This window comes from Abramis brama (assembly GCF_963993115.1).
Source record: "Abramis brama genome assembly, chromosome: 15".
Classification (NCBI taxonomy): domain Eukaryota; kingdom Metazoa; phylum Chordata; class Actinopteri; order Cypriniformes; family Leuciscidae; genus Abramis; species Abramis brama.
The window spans coordinates 5,442,243-5,462,126 of NC_139977.1; the positions used below are offsets into that span (position 1 = coordinate 5,442,243).

At 39.9% G+C, this 19,884-nt stretch overlaps 1 protein-coding gene across 2 annotated transcripts in view; it reads left to right on the forward strand.

Moving 5' to 3' along the window:
* The first annotated feature begins 6,836 nt into the window (after positions 1 to 6,836).
* cpeb4b (cytoplasmic polyadenylation element binding protein 4b) overlaps positions 6,837 to 19,884 on the forward strand; it is a 30,741-nt gene continuing 17,693 nt past the window's right edge. Inside the window, exons 1-2 of one of the 2 annotated variants that reach the window (XM_084137531.1) lie at positions 6,837 to 7,263; positions 8,820 to 9,978. In XM_084137531.1, the coding sequence (XP_083993657.1) occupies positions 8,872 to 9,978 (1,107 nt within the window). In that variant the 5' untranslated portion in view covers positions 6,837 to 7,263; positions 8,820 to 8,871. The remainder of the gene's footprint in view (positions 7,264 to 8,819; positions 9,979 to 19,884) is intronic. The other variant, XM_084137530.1, reaches the window with a different exon arrangement.

Sequence of the window (19,884 nt, forward strand, 5' to 3'; positions counted from 1 at the left end):
GTCTTACTCTTATCTGTATGACCATAAATAATATAAGTATTGTAAGTTGTTTCCGCTGTTATAATGAGACAAAATCATTTGGCATTGTGCCGATTTGTGTCATGGAAGTCTCACTACTGTCCAGTGATGAAATATGAAATGTTCTCCTTCTCGCTCATCTTTCAGTGATTTCTTGAAAAAGCTTAATATTGAACTTTGTGCATTTTGTACTTTTATAACACAAGAGATTCTTTTCAGTTTTGTAGCGGATTGTAACCAAATAGTCTACCTTTTGTTTTTTACCAGCCTACAAAAAATGTGATGCAAGAGTGCATTTTTTACTGCTTAGTGCTTAATACTCTATAGGAGGCTGTACTGTACCAACTACCTCAGGGGGACTCATACCTCAAGGTGGAACAACCTGTACTTTCAACTACTGTCAGTTCAAAATAAATGAAAAGAAACCTAGCATTGGGGATTTGTTGCTTTTTCCTTTTGTACCAAATTCGTATCGAATCCTGATCACAAAACCGAGGTACGTCCAGAACCGTGTTACACCCCTACAAAACATCATCAAATTCTTCAAATCTCTGGCTAATACTTTCCCACAAAAATAAGTCACTTCCTAGAGGACGATGCCATTCAAGAACTCGCAAGTGATATTGCGAACATGGAAAGAAACTACAAATTGATTACAAATTTATCTGATTTCCCCCCCCCCCAAAAAAAAAAAGTTAAAAAAAAGTAAAGCAAAGATAGGAATTATTCCTAATAAATTGAATTGTCCATTTTAGACATATAATATAGGCTTAGTATAGTATACAGTCCAGTATAGAATAAGGGAGTTTTTTTAAAGAATTGTGATATTGTAATAAAAGAAAACTAAATAATATGAGTTCCATCTTGTGAGTTCATCCATATTTTATAATAGTATATATATATATATATATATATATATATATATATATATATATATATATATATATATTTATTTTTAATACATGATGATATATACTGCATAACCAGGATGATCCAGTCGATTGCTGCTCCGACTGAGAATACGATCCCAGTTGCGTGTTCAGCTTACAACGCTTTGTTTAGGCATGTGTACACTAGCTAAATATTTCATGGCACACAAAATAAGCAGTATTACACAATACAATGCATCTTCGTTACAACTTCATTCTCCTCTCCTGAAGAACGTATTGTGCCAATTATGCCTTAGGTAGGGGTGATAAATTTTTTAATGGATTCAATGTTTTATTCATAGTCGAGCTGGCTCTTTGGCGAATGAAACCGGAGACCGAACCAGGGTCGCATTTGCAGTGGCTGAATCTTAACAGTGAGACGCAAGAACACATCTGCTTGTTCAAATGCACCAACCTCATTCAAATTGCCTTTATACACGTAAATTCGCTTGACTGCCTGCATAATTTTGCATGGAGGTCATTTGAGCTGTGCTGCAAAGGTGTGTTTCCATTAAAGCCAGTCTGACTGGTTTTGTCTCTGCCTTTTAATCTGTCTACCAACATGCTGGCATCTTCATTCCACATTTAGAGAGAAGTGTCATCACACTGAACTACTGAACATCTGAGACTGTGTTGGCAGACACTGTAATGGAGAGGAAATCGGAGATTTAGGGATTAGGTATACAGCAACGATTTGGCAAATGGACAATTTCACTGGGGTTACTATTAAACTTTTCGAATTAATGTTAGATGAGTGATTAAAGGTGCTGTAAAGGTGCACTAAAGCACAAAAATACCATATGTTAGCAGAGATTTAAGAAAATGCTAAGTTCACATACTTGTTTCTCTGAAAAACAATGCCACAGCCAGTTATTCTACTTTGAAATGTGTGATCCGTGTCGTAATGTCTGTTTTTGTTTTGGTCTGTGTGACTCCACCCACTGCCAGTTCACCCAATCGTATTTTGACACCTTAGATCGCCAGTTGGCGGAAAACAGCGTATTGTAGCCACAGAAGCTAGCAATAGAGAGATTCAACCCGACTATCCTTCTAAAAAGCTCTATGTCCAGAGGCATATTAAAACACGCATAAATCAATTCATCAACTTATAGTGTAAGGCTCGTCGCCTTCAATTGTCAGTTGCGCTCGCTCCTGTTGCGTGTCCTCAATCTGGAAACCTGCGTGAGCGCCGAGTCTGAGGAGGAGGGGGAGGGGGAAACAACTCGCTCCGATATTTTGAATTTGGACTGCAGTTCCCATTTCAACCGCTAGTTGTCAATATTACATACTCCACCTTTAATGAATTAGTTTAATTAGATGCCCTAATCACCTGCGCTATATAGGCTGTATTCCAGTCCAAAATTGTCATGCCCTTCACTCGCTAACTTCCCTCCATCTCGTTCACTCGGATGTATGTCATTGCTTACGTTGCACGAGTGCCCACTACTGGCGGATACTGCAGTGGGCTGAACTGGAACGTCCTAAGCCCTTGATCACTTGGAATCAGCTGTGGTGTTGATTTATTATTTAAATTTTTTTCCCTTTAAGAATTTGTTTAATGCAGCATTCAAATGTATATAGGTGTATTTGGGTTGTTTTAAATAAAAAAAAAAAATATAATTAATATATCATAGAGTTGTTTGTTGTGGTGGTGATTAGACGAGATTTGTGGTGACGTCACAATCGTACTGCACTGTGGGACATATAGGCGCCTGAAGTGTACATATGAAGTAGACTCGCTCCCTCGGTCAAAATCGAGGGAACGAGGGTCTGTCCATATAAACTTCCCTCATCCACTTCACGAAGTGGAACGCACTTCAAAATGGCGGCGGGGATTCCCCTGAGGGGAAGTGCTTAGGGAAGTTCGCAAATGCGTGTCTAAAAGTGGACTGGAACGCAGCCATAGAGTGCACACACTCCCTCAGTCATTGGCTGTGTCCAAAAGCTTAAAGCCCCCCTGAAATACATTTTTTATTTTTTTAAGCTGGTGTGTTACAAAACAATGACAAAATTCACATTTAGTAGATATAAGCATTCAAAAGTTACAGTCTCTCACTTCCGCTAAAATGGATCACAGATTTTTATATCCTCATCGCGGACTTCAGCTTCTCATCCAATCAAATGCTCTCTAGAATTTAAAGCTCCGCCCCCTATGCTATAAATACCACCTGGCCAAAGCAACCGTTGACACGTCACGAAACAATATGGGTTGGAGACGTGTGTTCAGTTGCTCAAACGCTCGAGTTTTATTACGTTTTCCAAATGTACGTTGGTTAAGAATGAAATGGCTAGAATGTATTCCCAGCTCTACTATTGAATCCATTGTATCATCAGCACTCGGATTCGCTTCCATGGTGCTGTCAAGTACAACTTGCAGTCTGTGAGGTAAACTAAACGCTATTGGCTAGTTGAAAAGGGGGAGGAGCCATTCAATATGTTCCGCCTCAGTTTCCTGTTTTAGTGGAAATTACGTCAACGGATTATACAAAACCGCGCGTACAAAGGCACTTCAGAACGCTGCCTTCAGAGGACGCATTCAAAGCTATGAAAGCATCAAGGCACGTCCGAATCCAATGTTAGCTTCACTTCCCGTCTTGAGATTCCTTAATCTGATCGATTTTTGAAGGCAGCATAGATGTATCCTTCACTGCCTTTGATATCCCACAATCCTGCGCTTTCCATTCTGTGACAGTTGAGCTAAAAAATAAAGATGCCATCTGAAAGTTGCGGTTGATGGTCCGTGTTTTGACCAACGTTTCCCACTTATGATGTAATTTCTGGCGATACATTACTATTATAGTAATTATTAAAAATTCACTTAGTTTTCACCAAAGCTCGCTCTATTCTGCTGTAGATCATTAAACCGTTACGCTGCCTCAGAAGTCTGTCTGAAATCCGTGTTGTGAGGTGCCATCGAGCGCAAACGCTGACTAAGTTTATGTTCCTGACTACCTTGCTTGCTAGCTACTGCGGTTTACCTCAACCAAGTCATGGCCAGTCATTCAAGCCGTCTTCCAGTCATCCCTCATCTCAGTGTGGTTTCTCGTGTGTGTGTGTGTTCTCCAACGATTCTGTAAGACAAAGAAGTCCATCTTATCTGCTAGTGATGTCAAGTACAGTATCATCACTTCCCTGTTTCTGCACTGTGTTCCTGCCATATCTGTAAATAAACCTGTTTGAGCTTTACCCTAATTCTGGTTCAAGCCTGAGTGTGACAGTAGAAATATCTCTGGAAGAAACAATCAGAAGTTTTCTGCCTTTCGTTCATAATATCAGAGGACTGCTAGCTAAGGCAAAGACTATAAATAGTTATGCACTGCAATGACGACGTATTTTTGTAGGTCAACCCGGAAGTTTGCATCACCCTGGTTCCCTCGACAAAAACCCAATAGGATTTTCCATTGGCTTTTGGATTACAGCAGAAAATAAGCTCTGCGACCGACAAAAGTTTATGATTCTTATGTGTTTTGTTCATCATGATAATCTTGAAGCTTACATACAATCATCAGAAGTAAAAAGCTAAATGTACGATTTACTAACGAGCTACACCACGGTTGAATGTCTTCACCACAACTAAGCTTCCAACAACTCTTTCTTTAAAAACAAAACATTTTTTTTTAAACCCAGTGAGGCTGTAAAAGCAAAGTAGTGTATAGATATATGAGTTTACCTGTTCGGCATGATGACGTTCAAAGTCCCATTTAGCCACTTATTAGCAACAACAGCTTTGTTCAAGACAAGGAAAATCTTTAAAAACAAAAAAAATCAGAAGGGGCATTACTGATGTATTTTATGTCCGAATAAAATGTGAAATTATCTTCAGCTTGTATTCACCACAGGCCTTATTTCAGGCGTTTAACCAAAAAACAATGAAAAAAATCCTATTGACTTCAGGACGATGGAGCCGGAAGTGCTAAAAAACGCTAACTCGTTTCCAGGTTTTGGCCGACTAAAAGCAGAAAGATTTTGGCCAATTGGATTTTAGTGTGGGCGGGGCTTCCCAATGTGGCTCCATAGAAAAAACCCTAGGCTTGTTCGACTTGAACCGGCGCTGCACAGACCGATCGCTGAATGACATCAAAGTACCACGAGAGCGATTAGAGAGCAGACGGCTCTTATGCTTTTGAATCACTCTCGCGGTACTTTGATGTCACAAACCGATCGGTCTGTGCAGCGCCGAACAAGCCTATTTTCTTGATATCTGTGGTGAATGTTTAGGGCAAAAACGTGTCACGTGTCAAGCAGCTGGTCAGATAGTGTTTGAGTATTCCAGTTACTTTTGTACAATCATCACTAGTACATTAATTCCTGGGATACTTAATTTTGATTGGACAAATATTTTAACAAAATAATGTGCAAAGACAAACCATGTGCAAATTCATAAGTCGACACCATTGCTGAGTATTTTTTTCTTAAAACTGCAGTGAACCAAAGACGGTCTCAAAAACGCCATTTGAAATCGGCATTTCTGACGTCACAAACCTTGTAACCAATCAGATCAACGTGTGATCGTCAACGAGTGGATCTCTGAGCTGAGTGAGTGAGTGGAGGCGGGGCTCATTTGCATATTCATAGAACTGCGTGTACTAAACGAGGCAAGGGTGTAGAGTTACATTCAAGCTATTTTAAGGCATGACGAGTTTTTTTCAAGAAAAAAAAGTTTAAATATGTAATTTTGGTGATCAAAGATGAGTTTTAAGGGATACAATTATTGACTACAGGGGGACTTTAAAATAGGCCTTATGATATTTCTTGTCGATCCCTCCACTCCTTCTTCTAACATAATAAAATAATTTCAGTTAATCAATCAATATTTCATGTCTATTTGTTGTTTTATTTGTAGTTGTGTAAGCAGAATAATTGTACAGCTAGTTGGTCATTATTGCAGATTAGTGATACAACCTCCTGATTATTCTGTCTAGGTTTAGAAAAATCTGGTTTACTATGTTTGTGGCGACTTTCCACAGACGTAATGGTATTTATACTGTACAAACTGTATACTCTCTTCCCTTACACTAACCCTAACCCCTAACCCTACCCATCACACAAAACTTTCTGCATTTTTACATTTTTAAAAAAAAACCTCTGTATGATTTATAAGCTTGTTTCCTCATGGGGACCTTCATTTATTCTCATAATGAGTTGGTGTGCATTCAGGTTGAAGTCCCCACCGTGATAGAAAAACATGTACACACACACACACACACACCCTCTGTGTTGTCTCGTACCTAAGATCTCATTGTTCTGCATTGTTGGTCCAAATGATAATGGTGGAGGAGCTCCATTATGGAGTGAAAACAGCAGCAGATCTTAATGAGACCTCTGTCTAAGGGCACAGATGACATATTCAGATCAGATCCACTCTCTCCTCCCTGCTCTCTGACCCATCCGTTTGCTGGAACACGGGTAATGAGATTGATCCGGGTCGCTTAAAACAGTGAAGAAGGGTGCAAGCAGGTGTCATCGCAGCAGAGAAAAGCTCACCCCTGCTGATTCAATTCCTACCAGTGTCTTAAGAAAGGGCACACACATTTGCACAAGCCACATTATTCTGACACCAGGAGAAATCATGAGGATACTTGCATTTAAACATATTGCATATGGTGATGCAAATATATACAAATACACAAAATAATCCTAATAGGCTTATTGACCTTATAGGGCGGAGATTTCAAGGCATAGGCTATGACCTTAAAGGGAAGACACATATTTATGAATCGCATTCAAATGAGGAAAAAGTGGGCGGGAATAACTTGCGTTCTGACCAATTAAATTCCTTGTTCTCAACCAGCGTGGGCGGAACAGACGCCTTGTGAGGTTCCCGTGGGCGTGGTCTGACGCAATGGGGGCGGGGCTTTAGCCGGAAGTGTGTGTGGACTGGGTCTCCTTGTCATTTGGCTTCAGTAGATTGGAGAGGAAAAGGACAGCAGCGGCAGCACAGCGAAGGGAATAGAAGTGCGCTGGTGGAAAAAAAAAATAAAAAAAATAATACAGAGAAACAAAAATCCAACAATGAAAAGGACGCATGAACGCTTTGTAGTTCACCAGTAACTAAACTAGTCTTTGTATATTGAAGTCAATGCCGTAGAATCGTCTACGCAAGTGATTTAAAGGTTAGCAGCTGGCTAAAGCGAGACAGGGCTGTGTCATTGAGAAGGCAGGACACGTCAAGACGAGGAAGGGAGAAAACACATAGACACTCTTGACGGATTATAATATCATAATATCAGGTCACCGGGTTATTCGAGCTTCTGCGTTAGTTTGCGTTGTGATATCTGGAACGAGTCCTCAGTCATCGCTCGGATCAGCCACTAAGGTGAAAAATGAATTTATTTATTGTCTTTGTGAACGTGTTTATGATCAATCCCTAATATTACATGTGTGTTGTGGTTTTACATGTGTTAAATCGTGCAGTATTGTGCGTATTGTAGCTCGCGAGCAGAAGACGTCATCATTTTTCTGATCGAGCGTTCGTTCGTTAAAAAGGGAAGAACCTTTTTTTCCCTGAGATGATATTTAATTTATTATAACAGATGAGGTGATTTGTCGTGTAAGCTACCTGACTGTGTTATTTTTGCGTTAGAAAAACACGGTCGAGTCGGCCTTTCGCTTGATATGAAGCCTTTTAGCAGTTCCTGTTGAATAAGCCGGTAGCCTGTTAGCTGTTAGCTGATGAGACGTCACGAATCTATAATTAGAGCCCGAGAGACCTTTATAACTTGTGTTATAGCCAGTGTGGCATACACCGTCAACATCGTCGAGGAATTAATGATATGACATGTTCATCAAATATACCTTTACTGTCAGTATTTGTGGCAGAGTGCCACATAGTCTCTCACCAAAGGGTGTCCTCAGTGTTTCCACACTATTATAAATAAAGAACCTTTAACATCCATGGAACGTTTCCATTCCACAAAAGGTTCTTTATAGTGGACAAAGGTTCTTTAGATTATATAAAGTGTTCTTCACACTAAGAAAATAATAGTTAATATCTGTTCTCTGAAAGGTTCTTTTGGGAACCAAACATGGTTCTTCAATGGCATCACTGTGAAAACCCCCCTTTGGAGACTTTGGGTGTGTTCACACTTGGCATGTTTGTTTCGGTTAAAACGAACCCTGATGCAATAGTGTGGTTCATTTGCATAAGTGTGAACGCTGCCATCCGAACCCTGGTGCGCACCAAACAAGTGGACCGAGACCCCTGAAAAGATGGGTCTCCCAAACGAACTCTGGTGCGGTTCGAATGATATATGAATGCAACATGGACCAAAGACATGTAAACGAACCAATAAGGGACGTAATGTCACAAGATGTGACGCTAAACCATTTTGTTCTCGTCATATTCATGATGTTGCCCATCACAGTTTGGTTCAGGCATCAGAACCGCGTCTCCTCGCAGCAGATCTTCGTTTGGGTGTGACGGAGGGAGTCCTGCCACTATTTTGACTACTTAACACATTTTATAAGCTGTTCACGAGTTCTCAGCTGGTTAAAATACCATCATATGTAGGCTACACACATACTACGAGTGGATTTAGCCCAGCACACAAAACATTGTTTTGGATGTTCGGTAAGTTCAGTCTCGAAAAATATAGGCTATGTCATAAAAGCCGGCCAATTAGGTTGTAAACGTATCCATATGCATTTAGGCTTAGTATCGTTAGCTTCGGTGTTAAAAATGCCAATGTGAACGCTACGCGGACCAGAACTAAATGTTTTTTTTTGGTCCGGACCAAACGTACCAAGTGAAGTGTGAACACACCCTTTATTTTTGCCAATAAACACACCCTTTATTAGTGTAGTGTGTCATGAATTATGTTGTGCAACTTGCGTCATGGAGTATTTTAACCATGGATATGCATTCTTTTTTAGGGCATAGGAAGCAAGAATAACTGTTGGAGCCAGGTTGAACTGGAGAACATAAATGGGGGATTACGGGTTTGGAGTCTTAGTGCAGAACAACACTGGCAACAAGTCTGCTTTCCCAGTACGAATCCACCCTCACCTGCAACCCCCACACCACCACCAAAATGCGACCGCCAGCCCTGCCGCTTTCATAAACAGCACCCCGGCTGGGAATGGCACCAACACCGGTTCGACATGGCTATTCCCGGCAGCCGGCGCTCACAGCAACATGCAAGATGAAATCCTGGGCTCGGAAAAGCCCAAAGTCCAGCAGCAGGAGCTGCAAGAGACCCAGGAGAAACAACAACAGCTCTCGCCCGGACACCAGGAGAGTGGCATCATCTCCGAGCTGGAAAAGGCTCGCGCTGAAGAGATTAAGGTGGAGAGTGGGTCATCCGACGGGACCAACGGCAAGGAGAAGCTTCGTTTGGATTCCCCCGTGTTGACGCCCTTTGACTATCAGGAGCCTTCGGGACTGGGAACGGCTGCCCAATCCAGCACCTCCTCCTCCCTGACCAGTTTCAACAACTGGTCAGCTGCTATCCCCCCCACTCCTTCCACCATCATCAATGAGGACATCAGCTTCTTCAACCCGGCGGCCTCCGCCAACAACGGCCCTCTGCTGTTCCAGAATTTCTCCCACCATGTCAGCCCGGGCTTCGGAGGCAACTTCTCCCCTCAGATTGGCCCAATCTCCCAGCACCACCCCCCCCACCCCCACTTCCAGCACCCCCACAGCCAGCACCAGCAGCATCGGCGTTCCCCGGCCAGTCCTCACCAGCCCCCGTTCCCGCACCGCAACGCCCCCTTCGGCCAGCTGCCGCATCTCTCCAACAGCCTGAGCAAGCCTCCCTCCCCATGGGGCAGCTACCAGAGCCCCTCGCCCTCTCCCTCCTCCACCTCCTGGAGCCCGGGTGGGGGTTACGGCGGGTGGGGGGGGTCCCAGGGACGCGAGTATCGCAGAGGCCTGAATGGAGGCATGACGCCTCTCAACTCCATCTCCCCGCTGAAGAAGACCTTCCCCAACAACCACATGCCCCAGCAGAAGTACTCCCGCACCAGTCCCGGATTCAACCCTAAGTCCTGGATGGATGACAGCAGGAGCGAGAACATCTTCCCTTTCCAGGTGTGTGTAATATTGACATGATGATGATATGCCTCAAAAATAGGTAATGATAATAACCGATATATTGTCCTGGCTGATAAAGGCCCCGTTCACACCAAGGACGAGAACTGTAATGTTTTAAAGTGGGAATTCACAGCCCGCAAGATGGGCTTTTAATAAAATGTGCATGTGCCGTAGAAGGCATTAAAAAAAAAAAAAAAAAAAAGGTGCTACATGACTAGAGAAAATGGATGGCGTGGAATGCGGGCGTTCCCTTTTGCCAAAAAGTTATTTTTATTTAAAGTAACACAAAGACTGGACAGAAAATAGCCCTATATTAAAATAATATTAAATATAAATACAGTAGTCAACATTTGAAGTGGATCAAAAAAGGTCATCAAAGTGGTCCTAACACGACAATTCATGTATAACTTTGATGAAAGATTTTGACTACTGTATAACAATATATTATTCTTCATTCAGTTCTATGCAATAGACTCGTTATTTTTGACTAGTTCTCAATGGCCGATCATTTTCCGCGGCCGATATTTCGGTGCTTCCCTATCAAAAAGGTAGGGAGACTCCAACATGATGAACTGAGCTCGATCTGTCTATCTGTGAGCTGGAAACAAGAATGTGCAAGCACAACCTGTAGTTTTCAGGAAAGCCCTAGAGCTGACAAAAGACTACCTTTTCTGACAAACTTAAGATATCTTGGTTCAGGGAATGTAAAGAAAGAGTACACATTGTTCATTTACACGCACTACTGACATTGCAACAATACAAAGCTGGTTGTACATCGGCGACGCTGTGGTCACATGACCGAAATTTCAGCAAAATGTTTACAGGCTAAAATAGGTAATTTGTCAATAGCATCACGCCACTTTCCAACCGAGCAGCTGTTTGTTGGTCAAAGCGGCGAATTTGCATGACCAGCTTGAACATGAGCGAAACTTCACGTTCATGTGGATTCTGGCTGTATTTTGCCTGTGAAATCTTGTCAAGCAACATTAAATGTGACCGCACCTTTACGAGAACAGGGAAATCCACACCACAACTATACCGATAACGACAAAGAGGAACGAAATAGTTCAAATCACTTTCAGAAGGATTTTTTTTTTTTCCAGCTGATGAACAATAAAAACATTGACAGCCAATCAGAATCCACACGACTTTAAAGAGCTCGAACATTTAAAGTGGCAGACCGCACACATTTAAATTAAACCGTGTTATCATCCGTTGGGTGTGGACACTAATAAAGTTATCGTTCTTGGTGTGAACAGGCCTTAACTGTGCCATAATACTTAATTACAGCTATATAATGCAGATAACTTGTATATGAAATGTTTATATCAAGCATTACTCTCTATATGAAGGGTGTTGTATGTCTCTGCACTCACGTTTTTAGTCTTCGCAACGTGTCGCAACTGCTCATTTGCAGAAGCTCAGCTCAACTCTCTCACATTGCCAACAGTCTCTGTTGCTCTTGTCAGAAATTGCCAGTTTACATTGAAAATGAATGATGCCTGGTGGCTTCAAAGCTGCGGTGTCTGTCAGTGTGAACCCCACAAACACATGGATCGTTTTGTGCATTTGCACAGCTTTAATTTGCCTGTTTCTGCTCTCTCATGGCACATTGTGACAAATTCTGCTTGAGTTGGGCCCAAAGCAATATGTGCCAGAGGCTTGGATGACTAACTTTGCTCTGCCTGTTTTGTTTTCCAAACAGCTCTGTGAGATTCTAGTTGCTGACAACAGCTCAAAAATGAAGCGTTGCCTACCATGACACTGTCTGGGTTAGATTATTATCTTACAAAACGAATAATTGTAATGTACACATTGTCTTTTTGACCCATTTGATTACATTTGCATAAGCCATTACGTTAATCATAGCACTACAGATTTTAAAATGTCGGCCGACCTGTTTTATTCCTGGTGGTATATTTTTGGCCTTGTGTCATACTTAACTGGAGCTAGATAGATGGATGCTATCTTAACAGATCTTAAGATGGGGCAAGGTGGTATACAATACATAAATATAAAGTTCAATTAATTTATGCTGCAGCAGCTGTAGTACGACATAGTCGTAAGTGTCTATAAGCTGTACTAGAACCGCTCCTGTTTATTTAGAGAGTGAGTGTGTGTGTGTGTGTGTGTGGTGGAGGGTGGAGTGATGATTGTGAAAAGATCCTAGATTTCTATAATTTTTTTTTGTTTCAAACAGAGATTCTCCCACAGTTCTCTACAGACAACTAAACGAAATGACATGCAATTTACTAGAGCTTCTGACAAAATATTAATTGCTGCAGTCTGTTTAAAATGTTTAATTAATCAGAATGAATTATTTTATTTGAGTCAATGAATGACTCGCTCGTAAATACTTCACTTGTTTCAGTACTGGATGAATCAGCGTTTTTGATCAAATCTCTTGAATTTGATTCAGCGACAAATGCATTTAAGACTCACTTGTCGCCACCTACTGGCGTAACGATGTAATCGCTACAATCGTTATTTGAAGCACTAAGTTACTCTCAAAAGGTGATTTGCTCTATTTTGATCGCTTCCATTGACGTGTTTATATCTGAACTATAAACTTTTATTCTAGTACTTCTGTGATATGAATATTTGTAACACAGAAATAACGATACTGTGTGGTTGAAAAGACTTGTTTGTGAAGCTGTTTTATACCTTTACATGACAACTGTTCTCTCTGGATCAGCGGCAGCGCAAACACAGATCTGAATGTTTTGGTGTGATTTTGTCAAAGCTTTAATAGACGGAGCCAAAACATTGTCATTTAGGAATGAGATTGTGTGGGTGTTTTAATCGAGATCGCAATATTTTAACGATTAATCATGCAGCTCTAATACTTTGGCATAGAGCTGGGTTACATGGCCATAAAAATCGCAATACAATTTTTCATATCAGTCGATATCAAGAATTATCAATCTTTATTTCTTTCAAGTTTAAAGGCAGATTTAAGAGCTCTTAAGTGAGTTGTAGAAACCAGACCATTAATTGTGGTTTTAAGCCTGGGACAGACGTTTATTTCATTTGTATCTTTGTTCTATTGTATTCTTCTATGCTTGTAATTTGTTTATTATTTTCAATGCAGATTCACTCCCCTACAAAATCACACCAGTCAATTTAGAATGATTCATTCTTTCCAAATATTGTACAGCCCTACATATAGGAATATACATATAAATATATACGGTATACACATACATGTAAATATAGTCATTGCTAAAGGGTGTTGTTAGGCATTGCCTTTATTAAAAGGTCAATTCTCAATTGTCTGAAAATATACATATCTTTCTTTTTTTCCCTTTTCTATTTTTAAAGCATAATTATATCAAGTAAATTAATAGAGTGTCATCCTTCCCCTAAAAGATATAGTCCCTGCGGATTGAGTCCTGATCCTGTTCCCCTCTCTGCTGTCTTGTCACTTTCTGTCTCTATTGAACAAAAATAAATAAAAAATATAACAGATAGAACAAATTTGCAATGCAAATAATATAAGCAAAACTGTTAATAGGTTTAAAAATGGCAAGTTCCCTTACTATATCCGGTGACAAACTGTAATGGATCTAACGGGACATTAAGTAATTTTACAGTAGAATACTGTAAAATGCACAGACTTTGGAAGTAAAAATGAAGTCATCTTGTAATTTACAGTGAAAAAATGTAAACTGATTTTCCCAAAGATTTCTTAAGTGAGACTTTACATATGATGGCATTTTGTTAAAACAATTATGTTTCTTGTTATTTTTTGTTTATCATTTATTTACATTATCTTATGTTGTTTAATTAATGTGCATTGCATTATTTTAGTGTCACGATGGAGGTTTGTATTTGTGCATGCCACTGTGTGGATCTTCTGTATATTTATACATTATATACTTGTGATTGTCTAATTTATCATGTGTCTGTTTTACCGCCTGTGTTACTACAGAGCGGTTATTCATTTATTATACAGGCCTAAAACAGAATACTAGTAGTGTGTAATGATGTTACTATATCAGTGAGTGATTTTTTTTTTTTTTTTTTTACCGTGAATGCGAGTTAAAACCTAAAATGTTGTAGTTGTGAAAATGATTGAAGATATCTGAATTTTGTTCAATTTGAGCACGTTGTTGTAATTTTCACGTGACCTCGGCTAGTCCTTGTATCTTGTGGTGCATTCAAGTCCTCCTGGGAAGTCCTTATTTATGAGAGGGGAAGCCGTAATTACGACATCGTGCGTTCAGATCACTTTGGTCTGAGCTATGGACCTTTTCTACAATCAACACAGCAAGATTTTTAACTCTACTTTCTAAGAAAATGATTTCTAAAGCATGCACATCAAGTGCGTTTTTATTTAATTTATGAATCCATTTACTTTGTGGTGGCATTCATGTGCATTCAACTCGTAAATTCGATCTTTCTTTACATGACTTGACCGCATCATTGCCTCTTGATGTTTCCATCAACCTATTTTTATGTGCATTTTGGGATATTGCATAAAAACTGGATGGAAACGCCCAGATGCGCATAACAAACACACACTCTAAAAACTGCTGGGTTGTTTCAACCCATGTTTGGGTCACATATGGACAACCTATTTTTCTTTACATTTTTAAATCCAACGGTTGGGTTTGTCCATATGTGACCCAAACATATGTGGTTGAAACAACCCAGCATTTTTTATAGTGCATACGTTCAGTTGAGTCTGATACATTATTTTTTGCTATTTATCCAATAAGAAAACAGCAGGCATTCGAATGCGAGTGTTTCGTGTAATTTATTATATGAAAATAAATATATACAATGGCTTCTCCTACTGCTGCAACTTCCATTTTTCTTATTGGTATGCACCAAATTATCAGGAAGTGACGATTTTGTTCTCTTCGGCTCACTGGATGGTGCTTTATTCACAAATGTTAAATTCGTGTCAAATGATAAATGAGTTAAATTTGCAAATTTGGATGGAAACACAGCCACTGTCAATTCTATGGGCCATCAGTCCTCATTTGTGTCAGTGTATCCTCATTTTCGCTTGATTCCCGGGAACAGGTGCCTTCCAGATCCTCTTATCGAGGCGTTTGTGCGCAGAGCTCATCCTCTGGTATAGAGACTCGGGTCAGGCTGCAGTTTGGTGATCTAGATGTGTCCTGTTCTTTGTAAAACCAACAAACTAAAGGTATTCGATAGCACTTGGAACCTGTGGCTTCCACCGCTGAGAACAGGCAGCTCTTATTCGCAGCTATTTGCTCCAGCTGGTTGAGGACGTGATGTGATTCCCAGCACTGCATAATGTCGCTGGAAGTTTCCACAGGCACTGTGTACTCTCAGCCAAGAATATCTGATGTTTGGTGTGAAAGCAAAGGCTGTCTCCGGAGGGGGGTCAGGACACACACACACACACACACACTGACAGACTCACACATGAACAGGCGCTGTCGAGATGTGTAATTAAGCACTCGGAGAGAAAATGAGAAATGGGACATGCAATGCATGATGGTGAAGATGGATATTGTGACAAGGTTAGATGATTGAAGACACTGTAAAGAAAACAGAAAAACAAATATGGCTGTTGGAAAGTGTCTCTTTTTTTTAAATCCAATTGGGCTGTTATATTCCCAAGGCTCAATTAGCGATCAAGCTGACATGCAGACATTTTAAAGCTGTTTGTTTTATTTGCAAGGCCAGCTTTTGATTGGCTGTTGTCATGGGGCGCAGGTGCCCACGGCAAATACTCATCTGTCGCTCGGCTAGGGTTAGTCAAGGATTTGACTGTGCGGTTGCCTTATGTGACACACTTTACATTTTACACTCCATGCAAATCATTCTCACATAGCCTGCTTTTTATCACGTCTTTGCCTTTCTAGCTTAATTCTGTAACATTAGATGCAGATTTTTGTTACTGTAATAAGTATGGTGTGTTTGTTAGGGCACTATGCGATGGGTCAGCCAGGTCCTTTGCTTTGTATGTTCTAGCCGTCATCTTAACTCTCTGTAATCTTCTTTAAAGTCTCCTATGATTGTGTGGGCTTCAGGCTGCCTCAGCACGGACATTCACTCCACAGTTCATGAAACCGCCTCTATTCTTGGTGGTCTTTGTGGTGTGATACTAAGAAAGTGTTTTTTTTGGTTTTAGACTCGGATAAATGGTTAGCTCATTCAGAATCTGTTCAACCAGAACTCGTTTTTGCATTGCTCTGCATTGCTTTTCCATTGTTTTTCTATGTAAAGCTGCACAAGATGGACGCCATATGAGTGGAGTGCTATATTCCCTGGTCAATGTATGTGCTTTCGTTGTATGATCAATAGCAGCGGGTCGTTTTTTTGCATTGAACTGGAAAAAAGTAGTGCATTTGAAATTTTTAATAAATTGGAAGAGTAACCTTAAAACAGAGTTAATTTGATCAGTCAAGCAATATGTTACATGGCATATGTATTATTATTATTTTTTTGTCAGTTCAACAGGGCTCTAGACTTACATTTGAGAGCAGTTGCACCAGTGACACCAAGTTCTACAGATGGTGGCTCCAGCACCTGATTTGGTAGCACCAAAAATAATTAATAATTATTAATTATATAAAATATTAGTATTACATGTTTGTTTGTTGGAAATGCACATTTGACAGTTGCAGTATCTTGAGCTTGAGATGCGGATGTAAATGTATTTTTATTAACAAAAAATTGAATTCAATTTTATAGGGTAAAATCTAAATATTCTTTTAGAATCCTACTCTTATTAAAATTGGTCTTCCATCGTATCATGCATTTGTAGATAATGATAACCACACATAGCATCTCACTACCATGATAGCTTAAACACATTTAGTATATAATTTATATATCATACAGAAATTCCATTGCTACTTAAATATGTCTATTAGGGCTGGGTATTGACACAGATTTCACAATTTGATTCGATTTCGATTCACAAGCTTTCGATTCGATTCGATTCAATATCGATTATTTTGGATATCAGGTACAATACATTGTAAATTTTCTCAAGGAAAACTGGAAAATAAAAGGGAAAAAAATTATTGTAAACTATGGGAGTCAGTTGTAGCCTATAGGCTTCATTAGCCTACTATAATATTGAAGGTAAAAATTAACTGATTTGTATACAAACACTTAAAATACACTTTTATTTATTTTTATAATAATAAAGTTATATGAAAATATAAAAATTTAAATGGTGGCTGTCAAAATCTTTCCAGATTTATTCAAACATGCATTAAATATTGAAGAACAATAAAAATTATAATGATTATGTAATATGGTGCATATATTTAGCAAAATGCTCCTCTCTAGAGTTAATTTTTCTAGCTGACTAACGAGTTTATGGTCACTGGATATGGTTTTTCTGAGGTAAATGTGACGTTACATGACATTGTTTACTAACGTCTTTCCACGGTTGAAACACTGACTGAGCGATTCCATGTGACATGATACGGACTTCGATAAGTTGTACTCTATCTTTTACACACTTTCAGATGCTCATTCGTGTTTATTTCTCGCGGTAGCTGGTGTTATTAAGGCAAGAGAAGATCATGTGCGCTCCGCGTTGCTGCTTCTCTAGAGCTGAGCCAGAGCGATCTCACGCCACAGCACCAAAACGGTAATTATGTTTTTGAATTTCGTAAGAAAATGGACGTAATTTCAAATCATATCAATAATAACAAAGCACAAAGATTATTGCGATTTATTGGATGGGATGCGCGCAACAATGTTCCATTCATTCATCAACTGAAAACAGGATGACTAATCGATTCTTGGGATTTAAGAATCGATATCGTTTCGTAAAAATGAGAATCGATTAAAATCGAGAAATCTATATTTTTTTACCCAGCTCTAATGTCTATGTTATAATTATGGTATTATACAATTAATTATGGTTATCCCACATTTCTGCCACAAAACCATGGTTACAGTTAGTGTTACTACAGTAAATTCATGGTAAATGTTGGTGATTTGTGGGTTGAAAAGCCTTCTTCTTCGCACTTCAGCCTTCTGTTTTCAGCATTCGTGTTGTTAAAGTCAGCAGTGTTTCATCTGGCTTTAGTGGAGTAGAGACATTACTGGTGTGATTAGGAGAACTCGAATGCTTCTCACTGGATCTCACAGCGCTGTTTAGTGATCGAGACCGGTCAGCAAGTGAACGCATTCGCTCTAGCTCATCTAGTCTTGTGAGCCGAGCTGATGAATGGTCCGTGTGGCACGGTTCAGTTCGTGTAGCGCTGTTTCGTTTGGCGAAAAAAGGTCACAAATGAGACCATTTAGTCGCAGTCTAGAGCCCTGTACAAATAAATAGGCTTCTGTTGATGGCCTATGGTTTTAGACTAAACTGCTGTAAAGGACAACTAACAATTACATTTGTCATCATTTACTCATTCATGTTGTTCCAAAACCAATAATGTTTTCTTAAAACCTGAGTGATTTCTGTCCCTTCAATGAAATTCCAGGTAAACCAAACTGGGCTTTCTTTGCTTCATATGATGAACAGATTTAATTTAGGCTTTTATTCTTATATATATATATGTCTATCATTGTTTAAATGTTAATAAAAGCTTAGCCTAAATTTAATCTGCTAATCTTATTAAGTGATCGAATGTCTTCACAAGACTTGGATGAAGCTGCTTGATTCATATGGATTTGTTATACGACACGTTTTATGACCTTTTTGGATCTTCTAAGTTTTGGTTACCTGGACTTTAGGTGGAGGGAAATAAACCTCAGGTTTCATTAAAATATCTTAATTTATGTCTTGTGGGTTTAGAACAACATGAGGGCGAGTAAATGACTGAACTATCCCTTTAATGTTTCATACTTATTTTTGTAGAAAAGTTGTATTTATTTTTGTAATGCTGCTGTAGTAATTTACTGTAATGATACTGTAGTAATTTTTTCAGTTGTCGGTTGAAAAACGGTATTTTGTCATAAAGTTCTCCAATGGGAAAAGGTCTACGATTGGGATTTGACCGTGACGCTCATGGTTATTTGACCATCTATCTGACCGAGAGCTCTTTGTACACTTTAATTACTTTATCAGTGGAGTCAGTTGCGCTCCCCTGTGGAAAGTTTCCATACCCCCTGCCTTCCCAACCGTGCGGAAAGGCCGGATTAATAGGCTTTAGAGTGATTTGATGTGGAAGGCTTTGAAATACCTTTTGCTGCAACATAAAAAACAATGTCAAGCCTTTGCCGCTCACTCTCCCCGTCTCCCCTTTTCATTAGTTTAGCCGTGACATTTCAGATTAATGTCGTTCCTAAAATCACCCGTAACATGCCACACTTAATCACTCACATCAGGGCGTTCCATCAAGGTCCCTTTCTGAAAAGCTCACCGCAGACTTTTTCCATATCGCTTGAACTATGATGACCTGAAAACATGCCCCTGGTGGGTAAAGGCCTTTGAGTCAGCAAGCCCTGTGCACAGTCTAATTATAGTTAAACCCGAAATAGCTCTCGCGTTAAGGAGTGGGACGTGCTTATTAACACCTTTTTAATAAGACATGGTGTATAGAATGCAGGTTTTTTTCAATGGCGGCTTCAATGGGGTTGGTTCTTCATCAAAGGGCTCTCAGCAGAATGCACTGTGCAGTTATTCTGAATTCGGCCTTTGGCCCGCTGTCGTGTTCAGCATCAGCGCGTCAGTGGCATAAGTGCCCTGCGTGAGCACACGGCTCTCTAAGCTGAGGGGGATGAGTGGTGCTCTGAAGGTCCCAGCGGTTGCCAGATCTGACTGAGCACGAGCAGATTGTGCCGTTAATCATGGAAGCTGCGTTATGTTGGAGATCAGGTACAACACGTTGGCTATTTATATAAATAGCCGGCTGAACCCGGTGGCATCGTATATGTAGCAGTGAGCAGGTTTCTTGTGTTTAAAACGTTGATAAAGGTGTTAAAGCCAACAACAGCCGTTTTGAAAAC